Source organism: Conger conger, chromosome 15, assembly GCF_963514075.1.
Source record: "Conger conger chromosome 15, fConCon1.1, whole genome shotgun sequence".
Taxonomy (NCBI): Eukaryota; Metazoa; Chordata; class Actinopteri; order Anguilliformes; family Congridae; genus Conger; species Conger conger.
This window is the reverse complement of record NC_083774.1, coordinates 35,362,645-35,386,409: the sequence shown is the minus strand read 5'-3', so window position 1 is coordinate 35,386,409 and position 23,765 is coordinate 35,362,645. Positions and strand designations below refer to the sequence as shown.

The following is a 23,765-nucleotide window of genomic DNA, read 5'->3' as shown; positions in this document are numbered from 1 at the left end:
ACTGGCCCATAGAACACTACATTATTTTTTATTTATTTTTCATCCAAAGGGACAAACGATATCTAGGTCATTAGCACAAACTACAGAACAGGTCTGTAGGCTACAATTCACAAAGAATCGGTTGTACAGCCATGAACATTATTTCCAATATACAAATAGGCAAATAGGCCAAGTCAGTAAGGAATTAGGACAGTAACTACAGTACCAACAAAGCATAACTACAGTGGTATAGTGATGGGTGGGTTACCATTGCCTGGAATGGTAGCATCTCATTGATCAGTTGAAGCAGATTCACAGAAAACTCTAACAGCCTGGCTTTGTTGTTGAATGTATTTTAAGTTGAAAACAAAACCGGGAAGGCCCTGTTTCCAGACCTCTATTTAAAATGAAACAACAGAAAGAAAAGCAAAAGTATGATGTAAAACAATGTATAGAATCACTGTGGTCCTTTCGGCAGGCTGTGCTGTAAAAAACATGGGTAATCAGATTCCATGTATATGTGGGTAAAAATCATCAGAAAAATATGGAAAGAAATTTGAAAAACACACGAACAAATCACATAAACACAAACCGAGACAAACAGAGAGAGAGAGAGAGAGAGAGAGAGAGAGAGAGAGAGAGAGAGAGAGAGAGAGACTGTACTGTATAATCCAGGAGTTCTATCATGCAATGTCCTTTTTTCCTACTCTGTGACCACTGCAGGATTTCACCTCAAATTCAACTGTCCCTGCTCTGCTTCATTGAAAAGCACTGGATTCATATAACCACCCAGCGCACTGAATGTTATTCTCTTAATTATCTTAACAGGCATACGTAACAAGCTTACGTATTGTGAGCGTGTAAGAAGGGATTAAATGGGTCAGTCAAAGCAAAAATAGAATAAGGGAGGGGACTTACACCAAAAATACACCAAGAGTCACCGCAGGGGCCGAGGCGGCTGTGGCATGAACACTATGCAGTTGTGTAGGGCCACAACCATCCCTGGGCCACGTTTACATGGTGGGGGCCACAACAGAATTCATAACCCTATAGGGCAGCTCTGCTGCAGGGTAGATCACAAGAGAATGATTCCCTAGTGAGAAGTTGAACTAGGTGCATTCAGTCAAACAGGCTATATACTATAACTGTGGGCATACAGCTGCTGTGTTATGTTCAGATCACATGCTTCACTGGACCACCCTGCACTGGAACCATGGGAGGGAAATATGGGAAATCGAATGGAAGGGAGTGAGGAGAGAGGAAAAGAGATGTTGTGGGTGAAAGCATATTTGCCATCACTACATGTTTATTTGAGGTTCTTTGGAGGGAACAGTGGACAGGGAATGAATATTTCTGCAGATACACAAACTTCCTAAAGGAATGCCGGGGACTGGGGGATTGAGGCGTAAACGGGGGCGAGATGGCTCAGGCAGTAAGAGCAGTCGTCTGGCAGTCGGAGGGTTGCCAGTTTGATCCCCCGCCCGAGCTGTGTCGAAGTGTCCCTGAGCAAGACACCTAATGATGAGCTGGTCGGTGTCTTGCATGGCAGCCAATCGCTGTGAGTGTGTGTATGAATGGGTGAATGAGAAGCATCAATTGTACAGCACTTTGGATAAAGGCGCTAAATGAATGCCAACCATTCACCATTTAAACAGATTAAGGAGTAAATATGCACACAATATGGAGATACAAATGTATTTATTTCAATTAATCAATAGTTAGTTAGTTAATGTTAGAAAATGTGTTTACATTTAAACATGGTCCTATGACTGCAGGGTCAAGTGTTCACCAGAGTGTGGAATTAATTATCTAGGCCTACTGAACTGTGCCATGGGGTCAGCGGATTTAAGACACCACGATTCTAAAAATACCGCGAACCAGTACAATACGTTTACTATTAACAGAGCGGTGCATTTCGCTGCATGGAGCCATAGCAGCCAGGAAGATGCTACGCGGCCGCTTTATAAATGTGTCATTTTAAAGGAACCTATGCGGGAAAACCGCTCCAGCTACGGTTCTTTTTGCGCGAGAGAGAATGTGAACGACTATGGGGCAATCAGAAAGTGGCGAGCAAGAGGTGGCGACGTCACAAATTCAAGAGCTGTATACAACTTTCATGCAAGTATGCCCCAGCGGTACTCTACATTTGCATGAGTTCAGAAGAATCTTCGGAGTACAAAGTACGTCGGAAGAGGAATCGTTGTACATAGAGACGATATTCCGTTCATTTGATACCAACCGGGTATGTTTCTCTGAATGTTTGTATTACCAGTGTGATTGTATCTTATGACTTAGCTTAAACTAATTGTAAACGGTGCTTGAAATTATGTGCTGTGTTACCAGGTTTTTTATAGCCTGTGCAGGGATGTGGATGAGGTTACCAAATAATTTCCAAATGCAAACGGGCTTCTGACTCCCATGTGATCAGTAATAACAAGTTGGCTCAGGCTATATACAAGTATTTTCTCATTAAATCGACGGTTCACTTAGATCTTTATCTAATGCTGTAATTATAAAAGGGGTGAATTACTACTTTGGGGATTAAAGTACATCTAGTTAATATTCTCTTTTGAGCAAACTGCATTCGCGTTCACTGCACCGAAATGAAATGGTCTAATATGCCGAGGGCATGAACTTGTGTGAAGTGTGAGCACTGAAGAAAGCCAGCTACCGTTACACTGGCATCCCTTTGGGAGCTTTCCCGAGGAAACCACGCGTAATTTAGCGTATCTGATTTGACTGGCACATAACTATGAACGCAAGTACGACGTAGAAGCACTTATTGCGCTGTGATTAACATCTCCCCAAATTGTTAACGTTCGTTTAGTCGGATACGGTAGTCTACTTTGTATTTTGCTGAAACATTCCAGTACATTTTACACGATAAACCTGATGCTCATGTCACGTGAAAGGTATGGGATTATCGTTTGTATGTCAATGCCCATCTACAGGACAACGCAATAGACTTCATGGAGTATGTGGCTGCACTGAACCTTGTACTTCGGGGGAAACTGGAAGACCGACTACGATGGTCTTTTAAAGTCTACGACAGAGACGGGAATGGACGGTTAGACCGGAATGAAGTGAAGCATATTATACGGGTACGTGATATTTGGTTAGGGTGTGACAATGCAATCCGTTTGTCCTGCTTTTTTGTTTCACGTTAAGATCACAAAGGGTGGCATTATAAATATTACAGTACATGTAACTTTCTATTACGTTCATATATTGGCATGCCATTCATTTTTACATCCTAACAAGCATTTATTTATTAAATTCTATTATACACTCAGTGAGCACTCAGTGAGAAGTTATTTGACTCATTTTTTTTTACTGATGCTGCTGTATTCTATCTGCTTATAGGTTTGATGTGTGTCTGTTCAGAGATGCTCTTCTGCATACCACTGTTGTAATGTGCAGTGATTTGCATTACCATCACCTTCCTGTCAGCTTTGACTAGTCTGGCCCTTCTGATCTCTCTCATTAACAACGTGTTTCTACCTGCATAACTGCTGCTCACTGGATATTTTTAGTTTTTCACACAATTGTCTGCAAACTCTAGAGACTGTTGTGCGTGAAAATCTCAGGAGATCAGCAGTTTCTGAGATACTCAAGCCACCCTTTCTGGCACCAACAATCATTCCATGGGCAAAGTCACTTAAATATATATATATATGTCACTTAAGCATAATCGCATGAATAAGTATATGTACAGGTGTTCCTAATACAGTGCTCAGTGAGTGTATAGCAAGTACTAAGTAATAAGTTTAATTTATTTGTACTATATTTTCATTATCAGGTATCTTTAACTGTATGAATATCCTTGAAGTACTACAATTGAATTAAACAATGCATTGAATGTACTTACTGAAAAGGTCCTCTTCTTCCTTGTATTTACAGATCATTTATAAAATAAAGAAGTCAGAGACTGACATGACACCAGCTCAAGTTTGCGACAGAATCTTTGAACTTGTTGACAAAAATAAGGACGGTAGGTTTTCAATGAAATGTTTCTGCAGCATGTTATGAGTGTATGGCAGTACTCCCTGCTGTGCTGCCAATAGGAGGACTCTTAAATGCAGGTGTGTACCTTTACCACTGTCTGTCTATCCATCCTTAATTGTCATGTATAATGGGCAAATGGCTGGCATTTATATAGCGCCTTTATCCAAAGCGCTGTACAATTGATGCTTCTCATTCACCCATTCATACACACTCTCAGACACCAGCGGTGATTGGCTGCCATGCAAGGCACCTACCAGCTCGTCAGGAGCATTTGGGGGTTAGGTGTCTTGCTCAGGGACACTTCCACACATCCAAGGCGGGATCAAACCGGCAACTCTCCGACAGCCAGACAACTGCTCTTACCGCCTGAGCCAATGAGATGACTGCTCTTACCGGCAGAGCCAATGAGACGACTGCTCTTACCGCCAGAGCCAATGAGACGACTGCTCTTACCGCCAGAGCCAATGAGACGATGCCAATGTGCATGTCTTTGTATGTTTGCTAATATGATGCAGGGTTTAGCAAATCTGCTCTGTGCTATCAGAAATATTGTTTCTGCATAATTCAATAAAGAGCCAAAGAAATTACCCTAATGAAAAAATCCACAATTCCAAAAACTATATTTGAGCTATTGTACACATCTCAACTATACAAATAATCCAATCCAAGAGAACATAACCTATGCTGTTTCCTCATTGACAGTATGTAATCGGTAGCATTATACAAGAAATTTATTTAATCTGTGAAATCCAAAGAAACCCTTGCTACGCGCTGTTAACAAGAGGCTATTGGCTGCAGTAGAAACACCATCAACACTGAACCAAGAAACATAGGAAATAAGCTTTTTCACAGACACACACATCCTTTTAGACCAACAGATTGTCGTTGCCATTTCACTGTACTCAGGGAAACTGGTTTCTCTCTTGTTGCGTTGAGTTCTTCCTGTAGTTGTGGTCCAGTTTTACAATGGTTTCTTCCAGACACCACAAGATATTTGTCTTTTGCTTGTGATGTTATCGTTTTTCTCCTAATATTACTGCCCATCATATGGACCTTGCTGAGTGTGTACTGAATTGAGTGGGAATTAACTCCTTCTTTGCCATATTTGTCAAGCCTTTGCACCTATTTTAGTTACACAACCGACTATTGGTATTTGGCTACCTGTGTTTGTTTGTTTTTAAACTACAGTAGATAAGATTTCATTCAATTTAACTACCCCTCCTACTCCCTCACCTCCACCTCCCACGTTGCAAAATGGTTGGATAAACTGTCAATAATTTGTTAAATTGTAATTAAAGCCAAAGGAAGCTATTTTGAGGAAATGTACCTTAACCACTAGGTTACAGGCTTTTGGCCTGCACTGTATATTGAATATACACTCAGTGATCACTTTATTAGGTAGACCTGTACACCAGCTTGTTAATGCAAATATTTATTCAGGCAATCATGTGGCAAGTAAATGCAAAAAAGCATGCAAACGTGGTCAAGAGGTTCAGCTGTTTTTCAGACCAGACCTTCCTGTTTTGAGGAAGAAATGTGATCTAAGTGACCTTATGATTGTTGGTGCCAGACAGGGTTATGATTGTTGGTGCCTGATAGGGTGAATTGAGTAACTCAGAAATTTTCATGCACAGCAGTCTCTGGAGTTTGCAGATAATGGTGCAAAAAATAAAAAACATCCAGTGAGCAGCAGTTCTGCAGGCAGAAATGTGCTGATAATGAGGGAGGTCAGAGGAGAAGGTAACAGTAACCAGTAACGCAAATTACCACTCATTACAACAGTGGTGTGCAGAAGAGCATCTCTGAACACACAACACATCATAACTCTAAGTGGATAGGCTACAGCAGCAAAAGACTTAAGTTAAAAAAAAAGTATAATAAATACCGAATTAAGTGCTCACAGATCGTATACAGTACCTCTGATGTGTATGGATCTGTTCATTTGAATGTGCTAATTTCCCATTCTTCTGAAAATATCCTGTTGGGCTTTTGAATGTTCGTGGCTGCAACTGTGAAGTGCATAATCAGGCAAGGGAAATAGCAAGAGGAGGATAAAGCTGATGTTAAAAATGTCAACGGACAGCCAACGTCATAGGACAGTCAAGTGTATTCACTAAACTTTATAAACTGTACATAAGCGAAGCTTCCAGGGGACACAAGGGACTCCCTTCATTCTCATCTTGAGAGCTTTGAGTTCCTTCCATCAAAAACCAGCGACACTTTTCAAATGAAACTAATGCTCTTACCTACGTTTGTTTTGATTGGAATTGTTTCTGGGTGTCATAAAAGGATGTCATATGGTTTTATTTTGTCTTCCAGGTCAGATTTCATTGTCCGAGTTCATGGAGGGCGCCCAGAAAGACGAGTGGCTGATGGACCTGCTGAAATTGGACGTGAATGCCAGCGGCTGGTTCATCAAAAACTGGAAAAAAAAATCATAATCCTCAAAAATGCTGCACTCGGTTTGTGCTATTTTATTCCACCCGTCATGGGCTGACTTCCAGTGGGAGCCTTGCTTGGCAGAACTTCCGTGCTGGAACTGGCTGATCTTTCCTGGAGTACGGAGCTCGCTACTGTATGTGGTGATATGTATGTTGATGGCTTGTCATAACTGTATGGGACTCGACTTACAGTAAGACTGGGTTATTTGGCTTGGAGGAATTTGAGTAGCAGGAATACAAATGAATGTGATTTGGACAATAAAACAGTACCAGCAGTACTTGTTCAATAGGTACTTTTGATGATGTTCAATCATTTCTGAATAGTCAAAAATGTTGTTTATGGAGAGCATCCCTGATGCAGATGAATCACAATCTAAAAATATTATTGACATACTATAATGTAGATCTTTTGTTTTCATGGACAAGGTGGACATTTTAGAATATATTTTTTATATGTATTATTTGTTTTTATTGTATTTGTTTTCAGGGTGTTTCAGGTATTCGTTGGCCACAGCGAATAACAATCAGATGAAAATGGAAAAAAAAGATTTTTAACTTTTTGCCACATTGAGCCTTTTTACTGAGAAACTTTGACTTTGAGTTTGGACATGTTTTGTTCTTACAGTACCCCACAAGTCATTGCAAAAATGTTTTAATGAAGATGAGAATGCTAACATATGCCTTGTACAGGGGTCAGAAAGGAGACGTACTGAATTACATTACTGTTTAAGTACTGTAATTCATTTGAAGCATTTGAACAACTTAACAAGCCACAGTTTGCACTGAGTGACAATCATGTCAATAGCAAAGAGCAGTTTCTACATTCCAAACCTGTAAACTCTGTTACAATAATGAACAGTATTCAATATTTCAGTATTATCATTATTCAGTTTGGTCAGAAATAGGAAATCATGATTTTTATTTTATTTTTAGGTTTTGCATTGTAATTGCTGAAAAGTATCATTAATTGCTTTTCCCCTATGGCTTTGTACTGGAAGCTTAAAGGGCAGTCTACTGTAATGGCTTAATTCACACACATAGTAACTGAAATGTCATAGACCTGCACGCTGTTTGTGATTTCATAACATTACTGGACACTTACTTTATTAGGTATTTGTTAGACTCATTATGTCTTCTGCTGCTGTAGCCTATCCACTTCTGCATTCCACTGTTGAAATGTGCTTATTTGCATTATTGTCACCTTCCTGTCAGCTTCAACCAGTCTGACCTCTCTTAACAACGCGTTTCTGCCCACATGACTGCTGCTGCTCACTGGATGTTTTTAGTTTTTCACAAAATTTTCTGCAAACACTAGAGACTGTTGCACGTGAAAATCTCAGGAGATCAGCAGTTTCTGATACTCAATCCACCCTGTCTGGCACCGACAATGATTCCACGGTCAAAGTGACTTAAATCACATTTCTTCCCCATTCTGACATTTGGTCTGAAAAACAACTGAACCTCTTGACCACGTCTGCATGACTTTATGCATTTAGTTGCTACCACATGATTGGCTGATTAAATGTTTGCATTAACAAGCTGGTGTACAGGTCTACCTAATAAAGTGGTCACTGAGTGTATGTATGTATCTGTATTATCATCTGAGTATAAACATTTGATTTAATTTGCTCACGTTTCTTCTCTTGCTATTTATTTTGTCGATTCTGTTTTTTTGTGCGTTTTATGGAAAAGGCTAAAACATAGATGATAAATCCAATAGTGCACTACCGTGACTAAATTTGTATTGTCAGTGAATTTTGTTCCCTACAGCTAGCTAACATGTTGATGTAGTATGCATTGTAATTGTAGATTGATGTGGTATAATACTGAAATTCAATCAGTATTATGGTTGGATGGTTGGCACACACTTTTTGCCGTAATTCTCTGACATAATTTTTGTTAGAATATTCTTACCAGAAGCAAATGAAAGGTTATGGTTTCAGTTATGAATACATACAGTCGCCTCCAAAAGTATTGGAACAGCAGGGTCAATTCCTGGCATACTGAGCAACAGTGAACAGGTTGAACAAGGAAAACAACAGCAGTTGAAGAAACATTGTGAGAGCTGGAAAGAAAAAACCCAAAACATTAGTCAGTGACATCACAATTTCCACAGAGCAGGGGTGAAGGTATTGCAATCAAAGAAGACTTAGAGAGCAGCAATAGAGGCCTCACCACAAGATGCAAACAACTCCTCAGTAGTAAGAATTAGAAGGCAAGATTATAATTTACAAAGAAGTACAGAGATGAGCCACAAAAGTTCTGTAACAAAGTTGTATGGACTGATGAGACCAAGATTAACCTCTACCTTGGGCTTGCATGGCTGCTTGTGGAGTGGCTCACTAATCTGTACTGATGCTGTAACTCATGATGGTAGCAGCAGGATGTATTCAGAAGTTTACAAAAACAGTCTGTCTGCTAACTTAGGGAGGAATGCGTCTAAACTAATTGGGAGGGACTTCATCATGCAGAAAGACAATGACCCAAAACACACTGCCAACACAACAAAGGACTTCTTTAGGGAGAAAAGGTAGAAGGTAGCAGCAGGATGCTACCTTCCACCTTTAGACTGGCCAAGTCAATCATCAGACCTTAACCCAATTCAGCAAGCATTTCACCTCCTGAAGAGGAGATTGAAGGGAAAAACCTCCCCAAAACAAACAACAACTGAAAGAGGTTGCAGTAACAGCCTGGGAAAGTGTCACAAAAGAAGATTTTGGTGATATCACTGGGTTGCAGGCTTGATTCAGTTGTTGCAATATTAAGTGTAATTTACTTTCATTTACTTAAATACTCTCTCTTCCAATACGTTTGCTCAGTTGAAAAATGGGTGGTCTGATACCAAAGGTTCTAAATAAATACCAGGAAATAAAAGCTGAAATTCTTTATCTGTCTTATCTCAGCCACAAATGTATTCAGAGTATTGCAAAAATAAAGGATTTGGCCTTGCTGTTCCAATACTTTTGGATGGGACTGTATATGTTAATGTCAAGAAGGGCGGTCTGTTGCGTAGTGGTTAAGGTACATGACAGGGACCTGCAAGGTCAGTGGTTTGATCCCCGGTGTAGCCACAATAAGATCCACACAGCTGTTCGGCCCTTGAGCAAGGCCCTTAACCCTGCATTGCTCCAGGGGAGGATTGTCTCCTGCTTAGCCTAATCAACTGTATGTCGCTCTGGATGCCAATAATGTAATGTAATGTCCACAAATGTAAAATTAGGTGACTAATGATCATGTTGCACACTTGTGCCAACCAGCCCCAACAAGGGGGTTGGTTGGCATATGATTGGGGTTGACTGGCAAAAGAATGAAGCAACCCATAGTTTAGAACATTTAATTCAAATAAGAGCCAGAGGGCACATATACTCAGTGGGAGAATATACATAAATAATATAAATAAAATAAATATATACTATATAAAATGTATGATAAATATAATGTAAAATAGAGTTGAAACCAAAAAGTATTTTTAACCAGCTCATCAAAAGAAATTCCTTACCTATAGGCCTACTATTCTTTCCTTTTATCCTTCTCCTTTTCTCTTTCCTCTCGTGTGCGACTGTGTGTGCGTGTGTGTGTGTGCATGCATTTGTGCGTGTGCATGCATGTGTGTGTTTGGGTGTGCATGTACCTGTTTGTGTAAACCTGTGTGTATGTGGATCAGGCCTGTGGACTGTGTGCCCATGTGTGTTTTTGTGTCTGTGTGACTGATGGAACAGTAACCACAACACACAGGCACATGGATTTGTTTAGAATTATATTGAATCATGTTTAATATATGAATATTGCACGGATTATCACATTATCAGTGTGCCAACCAGCCCCAAAATTAGTGTGCCAACCAACCCCTCTCAGATTGGCACCCATCTCTTTGGAAATATGTTACCGAGCTACCGAGCTATTATTGTTAAAACATTTGGTTAAGGAAAATATCTTGAATAGGTATTGTGTCCACCCACTAGGCAGCTGTGTATCCATTGCATTATGCAAGTATTTCCCCTCCGTAAAATCTTCATCTGGCAAAAACTAAACTATCATTCTATAACTTAGAAATATTCCTTACAGTCTTACAAACAACACAATGTATAAGATTGTTGTGTGAATATGAGAAAAGTGTAAAAGGAATTATTACATATTATTACTTGATGTATGCATAGATGGCATGAGTAATATGGATATATCATACGATATATGACACTTTGGTTGGTAACATAATTTGGAGAAAAGTGAGATGAACAAAAGACCTACTGCTTGAATGGTTATACAAATAAGTCTTTCAATCCAATCTACTGTCATCAGGCTCCTTGTTTATTATATGTATACATACAGACTGATAAACATTACAGCAATTTAACCTGTAAAGGTTAGCTGAACTTGGCTCAGCCCTCATTACATTACATTATTGGCATTTGGCAGACGCTCTTATCCAGAGTGACATACAGTTGCTTTTAGACTAAGCAGGAGACAATATTCCCCTGGTGCAATACAGGGATAAGGGCCTTGCTCAAGGGCCCAATGGCTGTGCGGATCTTATTGTTGCTACACCGGGATTAGAACCACCGACCTTGCGTGTCCTAGTCCTTTACCTTAACCACTACGCTACAGGCTGCCCCAAACCCTGGGGACGCCCTGTTTTTACTTTCTGATTATTAAAATTAATCGATGAAATGTAGTTCAAGAAAATGAACATTTTGATGTTACATTTTTGTTTCTATGACCTAGATGTGTGGCAACCAACCCCGCTCTCCCCTAATTGTTTGATACCAGTCATGCCCTGAAATCACATCACTGCCTGGATTAGTGGAATTTCTTCATGCCATGTGGTAAATTATAAATTGGCCCTGTTCACAAAAATATTGGGAAATCATCTAAACTATAAGCACCATGTTTATTTCCACAAGCTTAAAGCAGATGATCCCCTCTGTGTCCCTGGTAACCCCTCCCACGCCTACCGCTAATCTAGTCTTAAGTTCAGTCACATAAGACTCCTGTGAGTTTCAACTACAAAGTTCCAGGTTTGTTTGCAGTTCCAAGTTTGTTTGCATTACTCTCTGCAGGTTTCTAGAGAAATGCGTGATTTTGTCGTCCTGTTACAGTATGAGCTGCGTTTAGCCGTCCCGGCCAGGTTAAGCCACAGAGGATGAAGTGATGAACCGATTTTTGGTATCTAAACCAGGCTGATCTTTTTAATGACTGTGCTGTGGGCATATAGGCCTATAATTTTTCAAACAATCTTTTGCTATCCTAAACCTGACATGACTCAAATTACATCACATGTCTGTGGTGATAGTAGGCCTACACTAAAAATGAATCACTGGATTTACAATTACTTATGATGGTTGAATGAAATATTATTAAGGATGTGAATTCAACTGTATTACTTGCCTAAAAACAACAATTCCTTTTTTGAGTGTATGTACAATACCATATTAATTATAGTAGCTTATTATTATTATTATTATTATTATTATTATTATTATTATTATTAGTAGTAGTAGTAGTAGTAGTAGTAGTAGTAGTAGTACTAGTAGTAGTAGTATTATGAGGTGATGATATGTTTCCTTGTTATGATTTGAGTTGATGCAGCCTTTTTGAGAAAATATAAAAGCGTCCCAGTACACTATACGGAATCGGTCCCTTTAATAAAGGCAAACGCCAGTCCTTCATGGATTAGGAATGGATGATTGAACTCTAAATTGGATTTCTGTGTGCTGCCTAAGAATAACGTTCACCCCTCAACGACAGAAGCAAAGATCCGCGAGCTAAATCGCGGTCGCACAGCTTTCTCAAGGAAAGTCTTGAGAAAATTCAGTCTTACTCGAAACGTATGTTTTATTTAACACCTGTAGCCACAACACAGGGGATATCAAAGCATGCTGCTTTGCTGTTTGACGCTGTTCATGAAGAACGCCGCCGCTGCCGCTGTCCGGTGAAACAATGGGACAGTCGCAAAGCGATGGGGACGACGAGGTCAAAACGTCGCAGATTCAAGAGCTGTATAAGAAATTTGCGAGCGAATGCCCGAGCGGAAACTTGCATTTGCACGAATTCAAAAAAATATTCGGAGTCACTAGCGAGTCGTCAGCAGAGGAATGTGCATATATGGAAAACCTATTCAACTCATTTGACGCTAATAAGGTAATGTATTGGCCTTTGCAATCTTATTTGTGTCAACATTAGACATGTATGACAATTTAATCGAAAACCAGTCTTGTGAATAAGGAGTTAGGCGACGTGTCCTGTACAGTCTAGGTTGTGGATCTTTTTGTAACGTTAGCATTTGAGTAGGCTATTACACAGATTGTAGAATATCATCAGCACGTATGTCCCTGTAACCGAATTCATTCAGTTTTCGACCAAATGTAACGATGCCAACATATTTTCCTAGGACAACACTATAGACTTCCTAGAGTATGTGGCAGCAGTGAACCTTGTTCTACGGGGAAAACTTGAAGATAAACTGAAGTGGACTTTCAAGGTTTACGACAGAGATGGGAATGGACGCCTTGACAAACGCGAAGTGAGACGTATTATCAGGGTAAGAAAGGAATATTGATATAGTCGTCTAAATGGCATTATTGTCGTTTAATAAAATATCAATGTCAAAACAAGCGTTAGTGTGACGATTGTGTCAAATTAACGTTTTGATCACTTGTCTTTGCAGATTCATACATATTATTGTACTTTGGTTTACAATTTCTCTTTTCAACACATAAGTAAATGCAGATTACACAATTCTACATTTCTTTTGTGTTATAATAGAACCATGTGCGTAATAGCCCCTTTCCAAAGTCTGCACAGGCTTTCCAGACTAAAGCCAATTTACTTCAGGGGTCAAAGGTTTCTTGAAGGCTCATCCATGCCCAAGCAGGGTAGGGATTTCAGGTACAGTTACCACATTTCAGGATTATGAAACACTTTATTGTTATGGAAATAGCCATATCCACTTTCTGTAATTGTTCAATTAATCCTCTATTTTCAAAGATTATTAAGGAAGAAATTGATTGTATGATATTGTACATCAATCGGTTTCCGAGGCTGTGCACGTGCTATGATACCCAAGGCTTTAGAATGTGAGTTTAGCTTCACCACATATTCACAACAAACAGCTCCCCTGTCAGTAGATGTTACAGAATAAACTGATTTATTTTGGTGTTTTATCTGCTTTCCAGATTATTTGTAAAGTGAAGAAGCAGAATGGTGAAGCTGAAAGTGAACCTCTCTCACCTGAACAAATATGCAGCAGAATCTTTGATCATCTCGATGTAAATAAAGATGGTAGGTCACTCTGATGGAAAATCTTTTGGTGAAAGTGACACTTCTCCAGAGTAAATGGTAAATGGTTGGCATTTTTGACTTTGTAGTCCAGAACACTGGATTTGAAATGAAACAATAAATGTGCAGACTGTCCTCTTTAATCAGAGTGTCATGCTGGGGGGGGACAGAGGAACCAATAGCAGACACTGGGATGATGAAAAAATGGCAGGGGCAGACAGAGCGTAATCACTAACAGGAAAAGTTCAAAAACCAGGTGGTCAGTCCAAACAGGAGTCCAAAGTCCAAAAAGCAGACGGGTTGTAAACAAGAAAACAGAAAACAAAAACCAACCAGACAGAATGCCACAAGGTCAAGGGCTCAGGAACAAGGAGGCTAGAACAAGGGTAAAGGAATATCAGGACTCAGGACTCGAAAAACAGGATATGACGAACTAGCAAGGTGCAACTGAGAAGGACAGGTGTAAATACACAGGGGAATGAGACAACCTAGGTGGGGCATGGAAGTGAGGGCGGTCTAACAAATAAACATCAGGTGAGACACATGAAAGGGCAATCATACAATAACAAGGGAGGAACGAAAATGCGGGACTGGATTCAAAAAGACACGCATGTTATACAAACAGCTCTGGACTAGGGAGTAGACAATTGCACAGTTCAGGAGTGTAGGGATAGTAGAGAGCAGGTGCTGAATCAAGGCAAGCAATTTAAGGATAGAACAGGGAGGTGGAGTTATAGAGCAGTATTGAAGTAGAGGTAGAGTTAGTCTTTTAGTTACGCGATTAAATTACAAATCCCCAAAACTATTTAATGTTAGTTTGTTATTTAGACGAACATATTAGTGTGTTAATATAATTAGTACTGTACAAATTCTATGTTAGTTGGGATTAGTATATTAGTGCTATCTTCAAAAAACATTGTTTTTTGCACCACTCTTTGCAAATTGTAGAGGCTAGTGTGCGTGAAAATCCCAGGAGATCAGCAGTTTCTGAGATACTGAAACCACCCTGCCGCCAATAATCGTTCCATGGTCAAAGTCACTGAGATCACATTTTTTCAAAAACATTAACTGAAGGTCCTGACCCGTATCTACATGATTATATATATATTACATTACATTAATGGCATGTGGCAGACGCTCTTATCCAGAGTGACGTACAGTTGATTAGACTAAGCAGGAGACAATCCTCCCCTGGGGCAATGCAGGGTTAAGGGCCTGACTGCCGGGTCCCAGTCATGTGCCCGAACCACTACTACAGGCCGCCCTCTTGCATTGCTATATTGCACTGCTGTTTCACAATTGGCTGATTAGATAATCACGTGAATAAGTAGGTGTATTAAAGTAAAAATGTTCCTAATAAAGTGCTCAGTGAGTGTATATTGTTAATATACAATTATAATATCATATAATATAATATATAATATTTCTATATTTTAAAAAGTCAAAAAGTCTTTCAATTTCAACAATACAGTTTCAATTTCTTTTTCATCTCCAAAAACCATAAAATTAGTTCTCTTAATATTGAGAGACAATTTACATTAGCATTAAACCAAGTTTTCAGAATTTCCAGATCCCTTTCAATGGCATACAAGTTCATTTTCATCTTTCTCAGAACAACATTAATTTGTATTGTCTGCAAAAATTTCAACAGTTCAGTAAAATTGCAAATATCATTAATATAGAGTATTAAAAGTTTTGGACCAATCACCAATCCCTGGCGTACTCCACAGGTGACCTTCCAAAATCCTAACATTGTCATTAATTTGCGCACAATGCTGTCTATTTTTGTCTATAAGTAGCTTTTCAGCCAATAGTAAGCTACCTCTTATCACATACTTCTCAAATCAGAAGAATTAATCTCAATAATTGGCCGTGATTTAGAACTGCAGAATAAGAAAAAGTTTGTGTTGAAAATGACATCTCTGTTTTTTTAGGTCAGCTTTCCCTGGAGGAGTTTGTGGAAGGCGCGCAGAAGGATGCATGGGTTTTAGATCACCTCACCCTGGACCTGAAGCCGTGCGAATGGTTTATTGAAATGCAAAAAAAGAACTGCACCTGAAGCACACCGTGTCGGGAAGCATTGCAAAGGAAGATGCGTCAACCTCAACAAATAAAAACAAACGTTCAGCTCTTTGTGAAGAGAATACAATTTGTCTTGTGATTTGTGAAGAGAATATCGTTTCAAGTCTGGCCCAGAAGACAACGTTATAAACACACTTGGAAAAGGGAAAACAATCTTGGCCTTGAAGCAGAGATAAAGTCCTCGATAAAAACTATGTAAGTGTTCTTACGCAAAGCCTGGCCATGAAGAAGAGAAGGGAGACCGTCCCCACTGTGTTAATTTGATGCTTGGACATAAGCAATCTTGGAGAGAAGACGTATTGTCATTATAAAAACATGTTAATAACAACAACAATCAGTTTAAGGGGATGTTTTCTGGCTGCTCGGTTTTCAGCTCAGGAGCCACCACTGGTGTTAAGTTGACTTTTCTCTTTTTACATGTCATTTGTTCGCACTATAGCATTTGCTGGCTATAGCTGCTGCTGCTGGCTACTGCTACATGTGTGTTTAGTTGTGGGATAGCTCTTGCATCCCCTATGTGTAACAGCTTACACTGATTATTTATTCTCCCATTTCATAATAAAAGTTCTCCGTGCTCCTAATTTCAAAATAAAAATGGCCGCAATTGTCATAGGAGAGACATTTTTTGCATTTGATTCGTAGAACTTTGCGGGGCTGCCTGTTGGGAACCCCTGCTTTAAAGGATCATGTGTTGAGATGTTGTGTATTGAAATTGTACTCCTGAATAAGGAAATCAGGAATATTTATAACTATATGTTTATGTATGATTCAGATTATAATGTCTCAATTTATGTAACACAAAGTTAATAATTGTCTTTTGTAAGTGCTGAAAAAATGTTTTTATCCATGTGACAATTGGCTCCAACAAAATGACCAGTGGCTCAAACATTGTTACATGAGAATTCAAGACAACACCATTTTGAAAGTTTAACAAAGCAAATGTATTATTTATTATATATTATTCATTAGGACAGATGATTCAACTAATGAACTGACTTTGGTCTTAAATAAAGACCTTGGTCTCGTTCCAAATGGTTATTTTTCTCCTCTTTTTTTATTTTCCTTGCTCCTTTTCTACTCCTAGCTTGCAAAAGCTGCTAGAAAAAGAGGCTAGAAAAAGTCAAGACGGGGAAATCGAGAAAACATGAATTAGGGAAATGGAATGCCCTTACTCCTTCAAAAGCCAGTTTGATGCCTGTCAGTGACAGACGTGGCAGATGGGGAGGGGTGGATCCACAGGCTGAGCATTTACATGCCACGCTTTCCGAAAAAATATTTCCACAAATGATTTCCTTGCTCAAAGTTCTTGCAAAGTTCCTTGCTCGGAGTTCCTAACTTCTACACCCAGCTCCTAGAAGGAACATTTCATGGGTTGGAATGTCCTTAAAGATGGCGGACCTCCATCGATCTCTGGGTCAGGAGCAAGGAAAAGAAAGAAGTGGAGAAAAATAAGCAATTGGAATGAGCCCCTTGATGAAATGCTGGGCAAACCCTGTTACATACTCTGGCCCCTTTCCACGAAGACAAGGCAGCCCTGGTTTTTATTACTGCAATTAGAGTGCCTATGGCGATGCCTTTAAGACAAGGCCTGGAGGTCATGTTCTGGACCAACTCAGTTCTGTGTTAGAAATATGGTAGACCTTGAAGTATCAATGTAAAAGGAATCTTGCATGTCTCCTTATTTCAGACGAGTTCAATAAAACACCCCCAAACTTTTGTTGGTCTGCATATTTTATGAACCATCTCTCTTCAAGATTTAACTTCACTTTAAATTACTGAACTGATATTTAGTTGCATAACCATTGTTTTGTCAACCAACTTCTGGCACCTAGAAACAGGTATTTCAGCCCAGGATGAACAAACTGCATTCCTGTGAATTTTGCCTTTTTGCTTCCGAAACTGCATTTCTTATGTCACCCCACAAGTTTTCAATGGGGTTGAGGTCAGAGGATTGAGCTGACCACTCCATTACCTCAATCCTTTTTGTCTGGAACCAAGATATTGCTCGCTTACTCGTGTGTTTGGGGTCGATCCCATTTCCTCTTCGGCATACGGCAACATAATCTCTTCAAGTATTTTTATGTATTCAAACTGATCCATGATCTCTGGTATCCTGGATATGTCTCTCTGTCTCTCTGCTCTCTGAATCTCTGCCAACTTGGTAATTCAATTCACTTTGGCAATGAATGGCGATTGGTAATCAATTCATGCATGCTGACAACTGATTCCAATTGTCTTTCACGTGTGGTTGGTTTGATTAGCAATTAAAGTCTGTCTATTTAAGTCCCGCTTCTCATTGAATCAGTGCTTGTTTGTTGAATTCTCCATGTCACGTGTTTTATTTTGCGTTTGTGCACTATGTGAGGCGAGAGGAGCTGAACACGCAGTGACCCCTTCCTGACCTTAGAGTTGTGAGGACAGTCTGTTACACTTTCGCCTGCACATTTTATTTTGTGCACAAATGTCAGACACACAACGCTTGGAAGACGGGATTCCTCTGGGATATGAGACCCTGTTAGGAGCTGTCTTAGCCAAGTGTTGGGGTTTTTGTGGTTATTGCACTCTTTTTTGCACGCTTGCTCTCATTGGCTGTTCATCCAATTCATTTATTTACACCTTGTCTGAAAGCTACCTTTAGGAGGAAGGAGCTTCTGGCTGAGTTAGTGTGGACCTCGGCGTACTGAGGCTCCCTGTCAGTGGCTAAGACTATCATACTCTTTTCAGCTTTGATCAAGCATAAGAGATTAGTCAATGTTTCCCCTATCCAAATGTGGAATTTATTCTTGGCACTGTTGTTTGTCCGTTTCTCATAGTGTGCTGTTTCTAAGTTTGACAGCTACATTGGGTTTACTTTGGTATAGTGAGATGTTTCTTTTGGTCACTTTTCATAATCATTGTTCTTGTTGGTGTCATTGTTTATATCTGTTGTTGTGTGTGTGTCTGTGTGTGTGTATTGTGGTGGCCCGACCAGGGATCGGTACACCACTGGGGTGGAACGGCCCGTGCGCCGGCGCCAAGAGTTGGGGATGCTGATTCAATCTGAATATTTTCCCCTGTCCTATCTAAGTGAACGGCACCTTGGAGAGAGACCGGGAGGAGAATCAGCACCATGGCCAGCAACCCCCGGGGCGAGACGGGTGCGGCCGCATTCCGCACGTGAATGAACAATTTTAATTAAACAGGAACAGCTGACACGAGTGCGGAAAGGAGAGGCGGCGTCTACAAAAGGAGCCTAAAAACGCAACCCGGGGCTCATGACGGAGGAGGAGAGATCCGGAGCCAGAGCACACGCATAGGTTGACGAAACCTGGACGGAGCTAACCTACTGCGAGAGAGCCCATGCACGCGGAGGAAACCCCCACGGACGAACCCTCAAAAGTCTCGGATTCACCGGGTCGCCACAGTATGTGTATAGCACAAAGGCTTGAGACGCTGCCATTGGAGAAGACATCCTTTGAGAGTGTTTATGGTCTGGGGATCTGTGTTGCAGATCTCCTGGTGGATTGTGTATCAAGGTATCTTCCGTATAGGGGTCATGCACAAGATACTTATGCTCTTCGTTGTCCCCTTAGTGCATGTTTATTTCCAAGTATTACACTAAGGTGAAATAAACAAGCTCCCGGTGGGAACTTTTGTGAATCTCCAAAGACTGGGGTTCTGTGCATGAGGCCCCATGACCCCGTGCTGGGGTTCTGTGTCTGAGACCCCCTTGACCCTGTGTTGGGGTTCTGTGTCAGAGACCACCATGACCATGTGCTGGGGTTCCGTGTCTGAGACCCCCTTGACCCTGTGTTGGGGTTCTGTGTCAGAGACCACCATGACCCTGTGCTGGGGTTCTGTGTCAGAGACCCCCAAGGGCCCGTGCTGGGGTTCTGTGTCAGAGACCCCCAAGGGCCCATGCTGGGGTTCTGTGTCGAGACCCCCCTGACCCTGTGTTGGGGTTCAGTGTCTGCGGCCCCCATGACCCCATATTGGGGTTCTGTGTATGAGACCCCCAAAGCCCCGTGCTGGGGTTCTGTGCCTAAGACCCCCGTGGCCCGGTGCTGGGGTTCTGTGACTGAGCCCCCCATGGCCCTGTGCTTGGGTTCTGTGTCTGAGTCCCCCAATGCCCCTTCCTGGGGTTCTGTGCCTGAGACCCCCATGACCCTTTGTTGGGGTTCTGATACCTTTATGATCCTGTGCTGGGGTTCTATGTCTTAGACCCCCTTGACCCTGTGTTGGGGATCTGTGTCTGAGGTCCCCATAATCCTTTGCTGGGGTTCTATGTCTGAGACCCCCATGACCCCATGACAACAGTGTCTGAGACCCCCATGGCCCTGTGCTAGGATTCTGTTTCTGAGACCCCCATGACCCTGTCTTGGGGTTCAGTGTCTGAGACCTTTATGACCCTGTACTGGGGTTCTGTGTCTGAGACCCCCATGACCTGCTGTTGGGGTTTTGTGTCTGAGACCTTTATGACCTTGTGCTGGGGTTCTGTGTCTTAGACCGCTCTGACCCTGTGTTGGGGTTCTGTGTCTATGACCCCCTTGACCCTGTGTTGGGGTTCTGTGTTTGATAGCCCCATGACCCTGTGCTGGGGTTCTGTGTCTGAGACCCCCTTGACTCTGTGTTGGGGTTCTGTGTCTGTGTCTTGGGGTTCAGTGTCTGAGACCTTTATGACCCTGTACTGGGGTTCTGTGTCTGAGACCCCCATGACCCTGTGCTGAAGATCTGTGTCTGAGACCTTAATAACCTTGTTCTGGGGTTCTGTGTCTTAGACCCTGTGACCCTGTGTTGGGGATCTGTGTCTGAGGTCCCCATAATCCTGTGCTGGGGTTCTGTGTCTGAGACCCCCAATGCCCCTTGCTGGGGTTCTGTGCCTGAGACCCCTGTCACCCTGTGCTGGGGTTCTATGTCTGAGACCCCTCAGGTCCCGTGCTGGGGTTCTGTGTCTTAGACCCCCTTGACCCTGTGTTTGGGTTCTGTGTCTGAGACCTTTATGACCCTGTGCTGGGGTTCTGTGTCTGAGACCTCTGTGACCCTGTGTTGGGGTTCTGTGCCTGAGACCCCCCGTGGCCCTTTCCTGGGGTTCTGTGTCTGAGACCCCCAAGGCCCCTCCCTGGGTTTCTTCGCCTGAGACCCCTGTGACCCTCTGCTGCAGTTCTATTTCTGACACCCACAAGTCCCCGTGCCGGGGTTCTGTGTCTGAGACCTCCCTGACCCTGTGTTGGGGTTCTGCACCTGAGACCCCCAAAGCCCCGTGCTGCGGTTCTGTGCCTGAGATCCCTGTGGCCCTGTGCTGGGTTTCTATGTCTGAGACCCCCAAGACCTTGTGTTGGGGTTCTGTGTCTGAGACCATCATAACCTTGTGCTGGGGTTCTGTGTCTTAGACCCTGTGACCCTGTGTTGGGGATCTGTGTCTGAGGTCCCCATAATCCTGTGCTGGGATTCTGTGTCTGAGACCCCCAATGCCCCTTGCTGGGGTTCTGTGCCTGAGACCCCTGTCACCCTGTGCTGGGGTTCTATGTCTGAGACCCCTCAGGCCCCATGCTGGGGTTCTGTGGCTTAGAACCCTGTGACCCTGTGTTGGGGATTTGTGTCTGAGGTCCCCATAATCCTGTGCTGGGGTTCCATGTCTGAGACCCCCCTGGCCCTGTGCTGGGGTTCTGTGTCTGACACCCCCAAGGCCAATTGCTGGGTTTCTTTGCCTGAGACCCCTGTGATCCTCTGCTGAGGTTCTATTTCTGACACCCACAAGGCCCGGTTCTGGGGTTCTGTGCCTGAGAGCCCCATGACCCTGTGTTTGGGTTCTGTGTCTGAGACCTCCGTGACTCTGTGTTGGGGTTCTGTGTCTGAGACCCCCATGACCCTGTGTTTGGGTTCTGTGTCTGAGACCTCTGTGACCCTGTGTTGGGGTTCTGCGTCTGAGACCCCCCTGATCCTGTGTTGGGGATCTATGTCTGAGACCCCCATGACCCTGTGTTTGAGATCTCTGTCTGAGGCCCCCATTATCCTGTGCTGGGGTTCTTTGTCTGAGACCCCCAAGGCCCCGTGCTGGGGTTTTTTGCCTGAGACCCCTGTGATCCTCTGCTGAGGTTCTATTTCTGACACCCACAAGGCCCGGTTCTGGGGTTCTGTGCCTGAGACCCCCATGAACCTGACTTGGGGTTCTGTGTCTGAGACCTCCGTGACTCTGTGTTGAGGTTCTGTCTTTGATAGCCCCATGACCCTGTGCTGGGGTTCTGTGTCTGAGACCCCCTTGACCCTGTGCTGGAGTTCTGTGCCTGAGACCCCCAATGCCCCTTGCTGGGGTTCTGTGCCTGAGACCCCTGTCACCCTGTGCTGGGGTTCTATGTCTGAGACCCCTCAGGCCCCGTGCTGGGGTTCTGTGTCTTAGACCCCCTTGGCCCTGTGTTTGGGTTCTGTGTCTGAGACCTCCGTGACCCTGTGTTGGGGTTCTATGTCTGAGACCCCCGTGGCCCTGTGCTGCGGTTCTGTGCCTGAGACCCCCGTGGCCCTGTGCTGGGGTTCTGTGCCTGAGACCCCTTTGGCCCTGTGCTGGAGTTCTGTGCATGAGAACCCCTTGACCCTGTGTTGGGATTCTGTGTCTGAGAGCCCCATGATCCTGTGTTGGGGTTCTGTGTCTGAGACCCCCATGATCCTGTGTTGGGGTTCTTTCTGAGACCACCATGAGCCTGTGTGGGGGTTCTGTGTCTGAGACACCCCTGGCCCTGTGTAGGGGTCCTGTGTCTGAGACCCCCATTACCTTTTGCTGGGGTTCATTGTCTGAGGACCCAATGGCCCTGTGCTTGGGTTCTGTGTTTGAAACCCCCAAGACCCCCAAGGGTTGGGGTTCTTCGCCTGAGAGCCCCATGACCCTGTGTTGGTGTTCTGTGTCTTAGACACCCCTTACCCTGTTTAGGGGTTCTGTGTCTGAGACCCCCATTACCCTTTGCTGGGGTTCATTGTCTTGTTGGGATTCTTCGCCTGAGACCCCCCTGACCCTGTGTTGGGGTTCCGTATCTGAGACCTCCATGACCCTGTGTTGGGGTTCTGTGTCTGAGACCCCCATGACCTTGTGCTGTGTTTCTGTCTCTGAAGCCCCCATGACCCTGTGTTGGTTTTCTGTTTCTGAGTCCCCCATGACCCTTCACTGTTCGTGTACACTTCTCACCTGTGTATAAATCATCCCAATTTGTCAGGAGCATTAGCGACGGTATGTCTTGTTTGTATTTTGTCACCACTTTTCCGTTCCTGGTTCTAAGTAGGCTAGGTAGCCCGCCTGACCATCAGTCAGCCCAGGTCAGCTCATGTCACCCCACTCCTCATTGTCAGCCTCCACTGGCTGCCTATTGCCGCATGCATACACTTCAAGGTGCTAATGTTGGCATTCCAGGCTGCTAATTTCCTTGCTCGAGTCAGATTAGACTTCTCGACAGTTTTGAAAGGTCGTTTTATTGGTTGGCTAATTGACGGGGAGTTTAACTCATTTTAACTGTTAGCTTCGGCTGTCTCGTCCTTCGCTGTCTGTCTCTCTAGCTAATTCTTCCTCTGTAAATTCCCGTTCAAAACCATAAGGTTGTATTTCTTCATCAAAATTGAAAAGCTTGTCCTCTAACTTGGCAAAGTCAGAGCTGTCCGCCATATCACTCAGGCTAGCCTAGTTAGCTTCCGTGATATTTGTATGCTAATGTTACTGTATTTTCCTGGGAGTTTGAGCACCCGTTGCCTTCTGGGTAACACAGGCTGGAGATTCAAGCCAAACACATCCAGTAACGTCACTGTACGTGTTTGCTTTGAGAAGTTTTGCCCCATATATATTCAACGGCTACAGTGACAGTGATTTTAAAAGTGCCTACACACAGAATTTAAGCATTTAATCCAAATAAGCTCAAGCATGACAGTGATCCTTTAAATAGAAACAAGTCACATTTACAATTGGAAACATGCAGAAAATAATATCTTTTTTAAAAACTTGAATTACCATGCCTGTAAAATAATGAA

At 42.7% G+C, this 23,765-nt stretch overlaps 2 protein-coding genes across 2 annotated transcripts; both read left to right on the top strand.

Annotated features, from left to right (window-relative positions):
* Positions 1-2,026: 2,026 nt before the first annotated feature.
* Positions 2,027-7,991, top strand: LOC133111723 (guanylyl cyclase-activating protein 2-like). The gene is made up of 4 exons (XM_061222276.1): positions 2,027-2,221; positions 2,931-3,080; positions 3,880-3,970; positions 6,304-7,991. Exons 1-4 carry the CDS (start codon positions 2,027-2,029, stop codon positions 6,423-6,425), a joined length of 558 nt encoding a protein of 185 aa, XP_061078260.1. The 3' UTR covers positions 6,426-7,991.
* Positions 7,992-12,362: 4,371 nt separating this feature from the next.
* LOC133111770 (guanylyl cyclase-activating protein 2-like) lies at positions 12,363-16,037 on the top strand. The gene is made up of 4 exons (XM_061222350.1): positions 12,363-12,563; positions 12,814-12,963; positions 13,598-13,703; positions 15,635-16,037. Exons 1-4 carry the CDS (start codon positions 12,363-12,365, stop codon positions 15,757-15,759), a joined length of 582 nt encoding a protein of 193 aa, XP_061078334.1. The 3' UTR covers positions 15,760-16,037.
* The last annotated feature ends 7,728 nt before the right edge of the window (positions 16,038-23,765 follow it).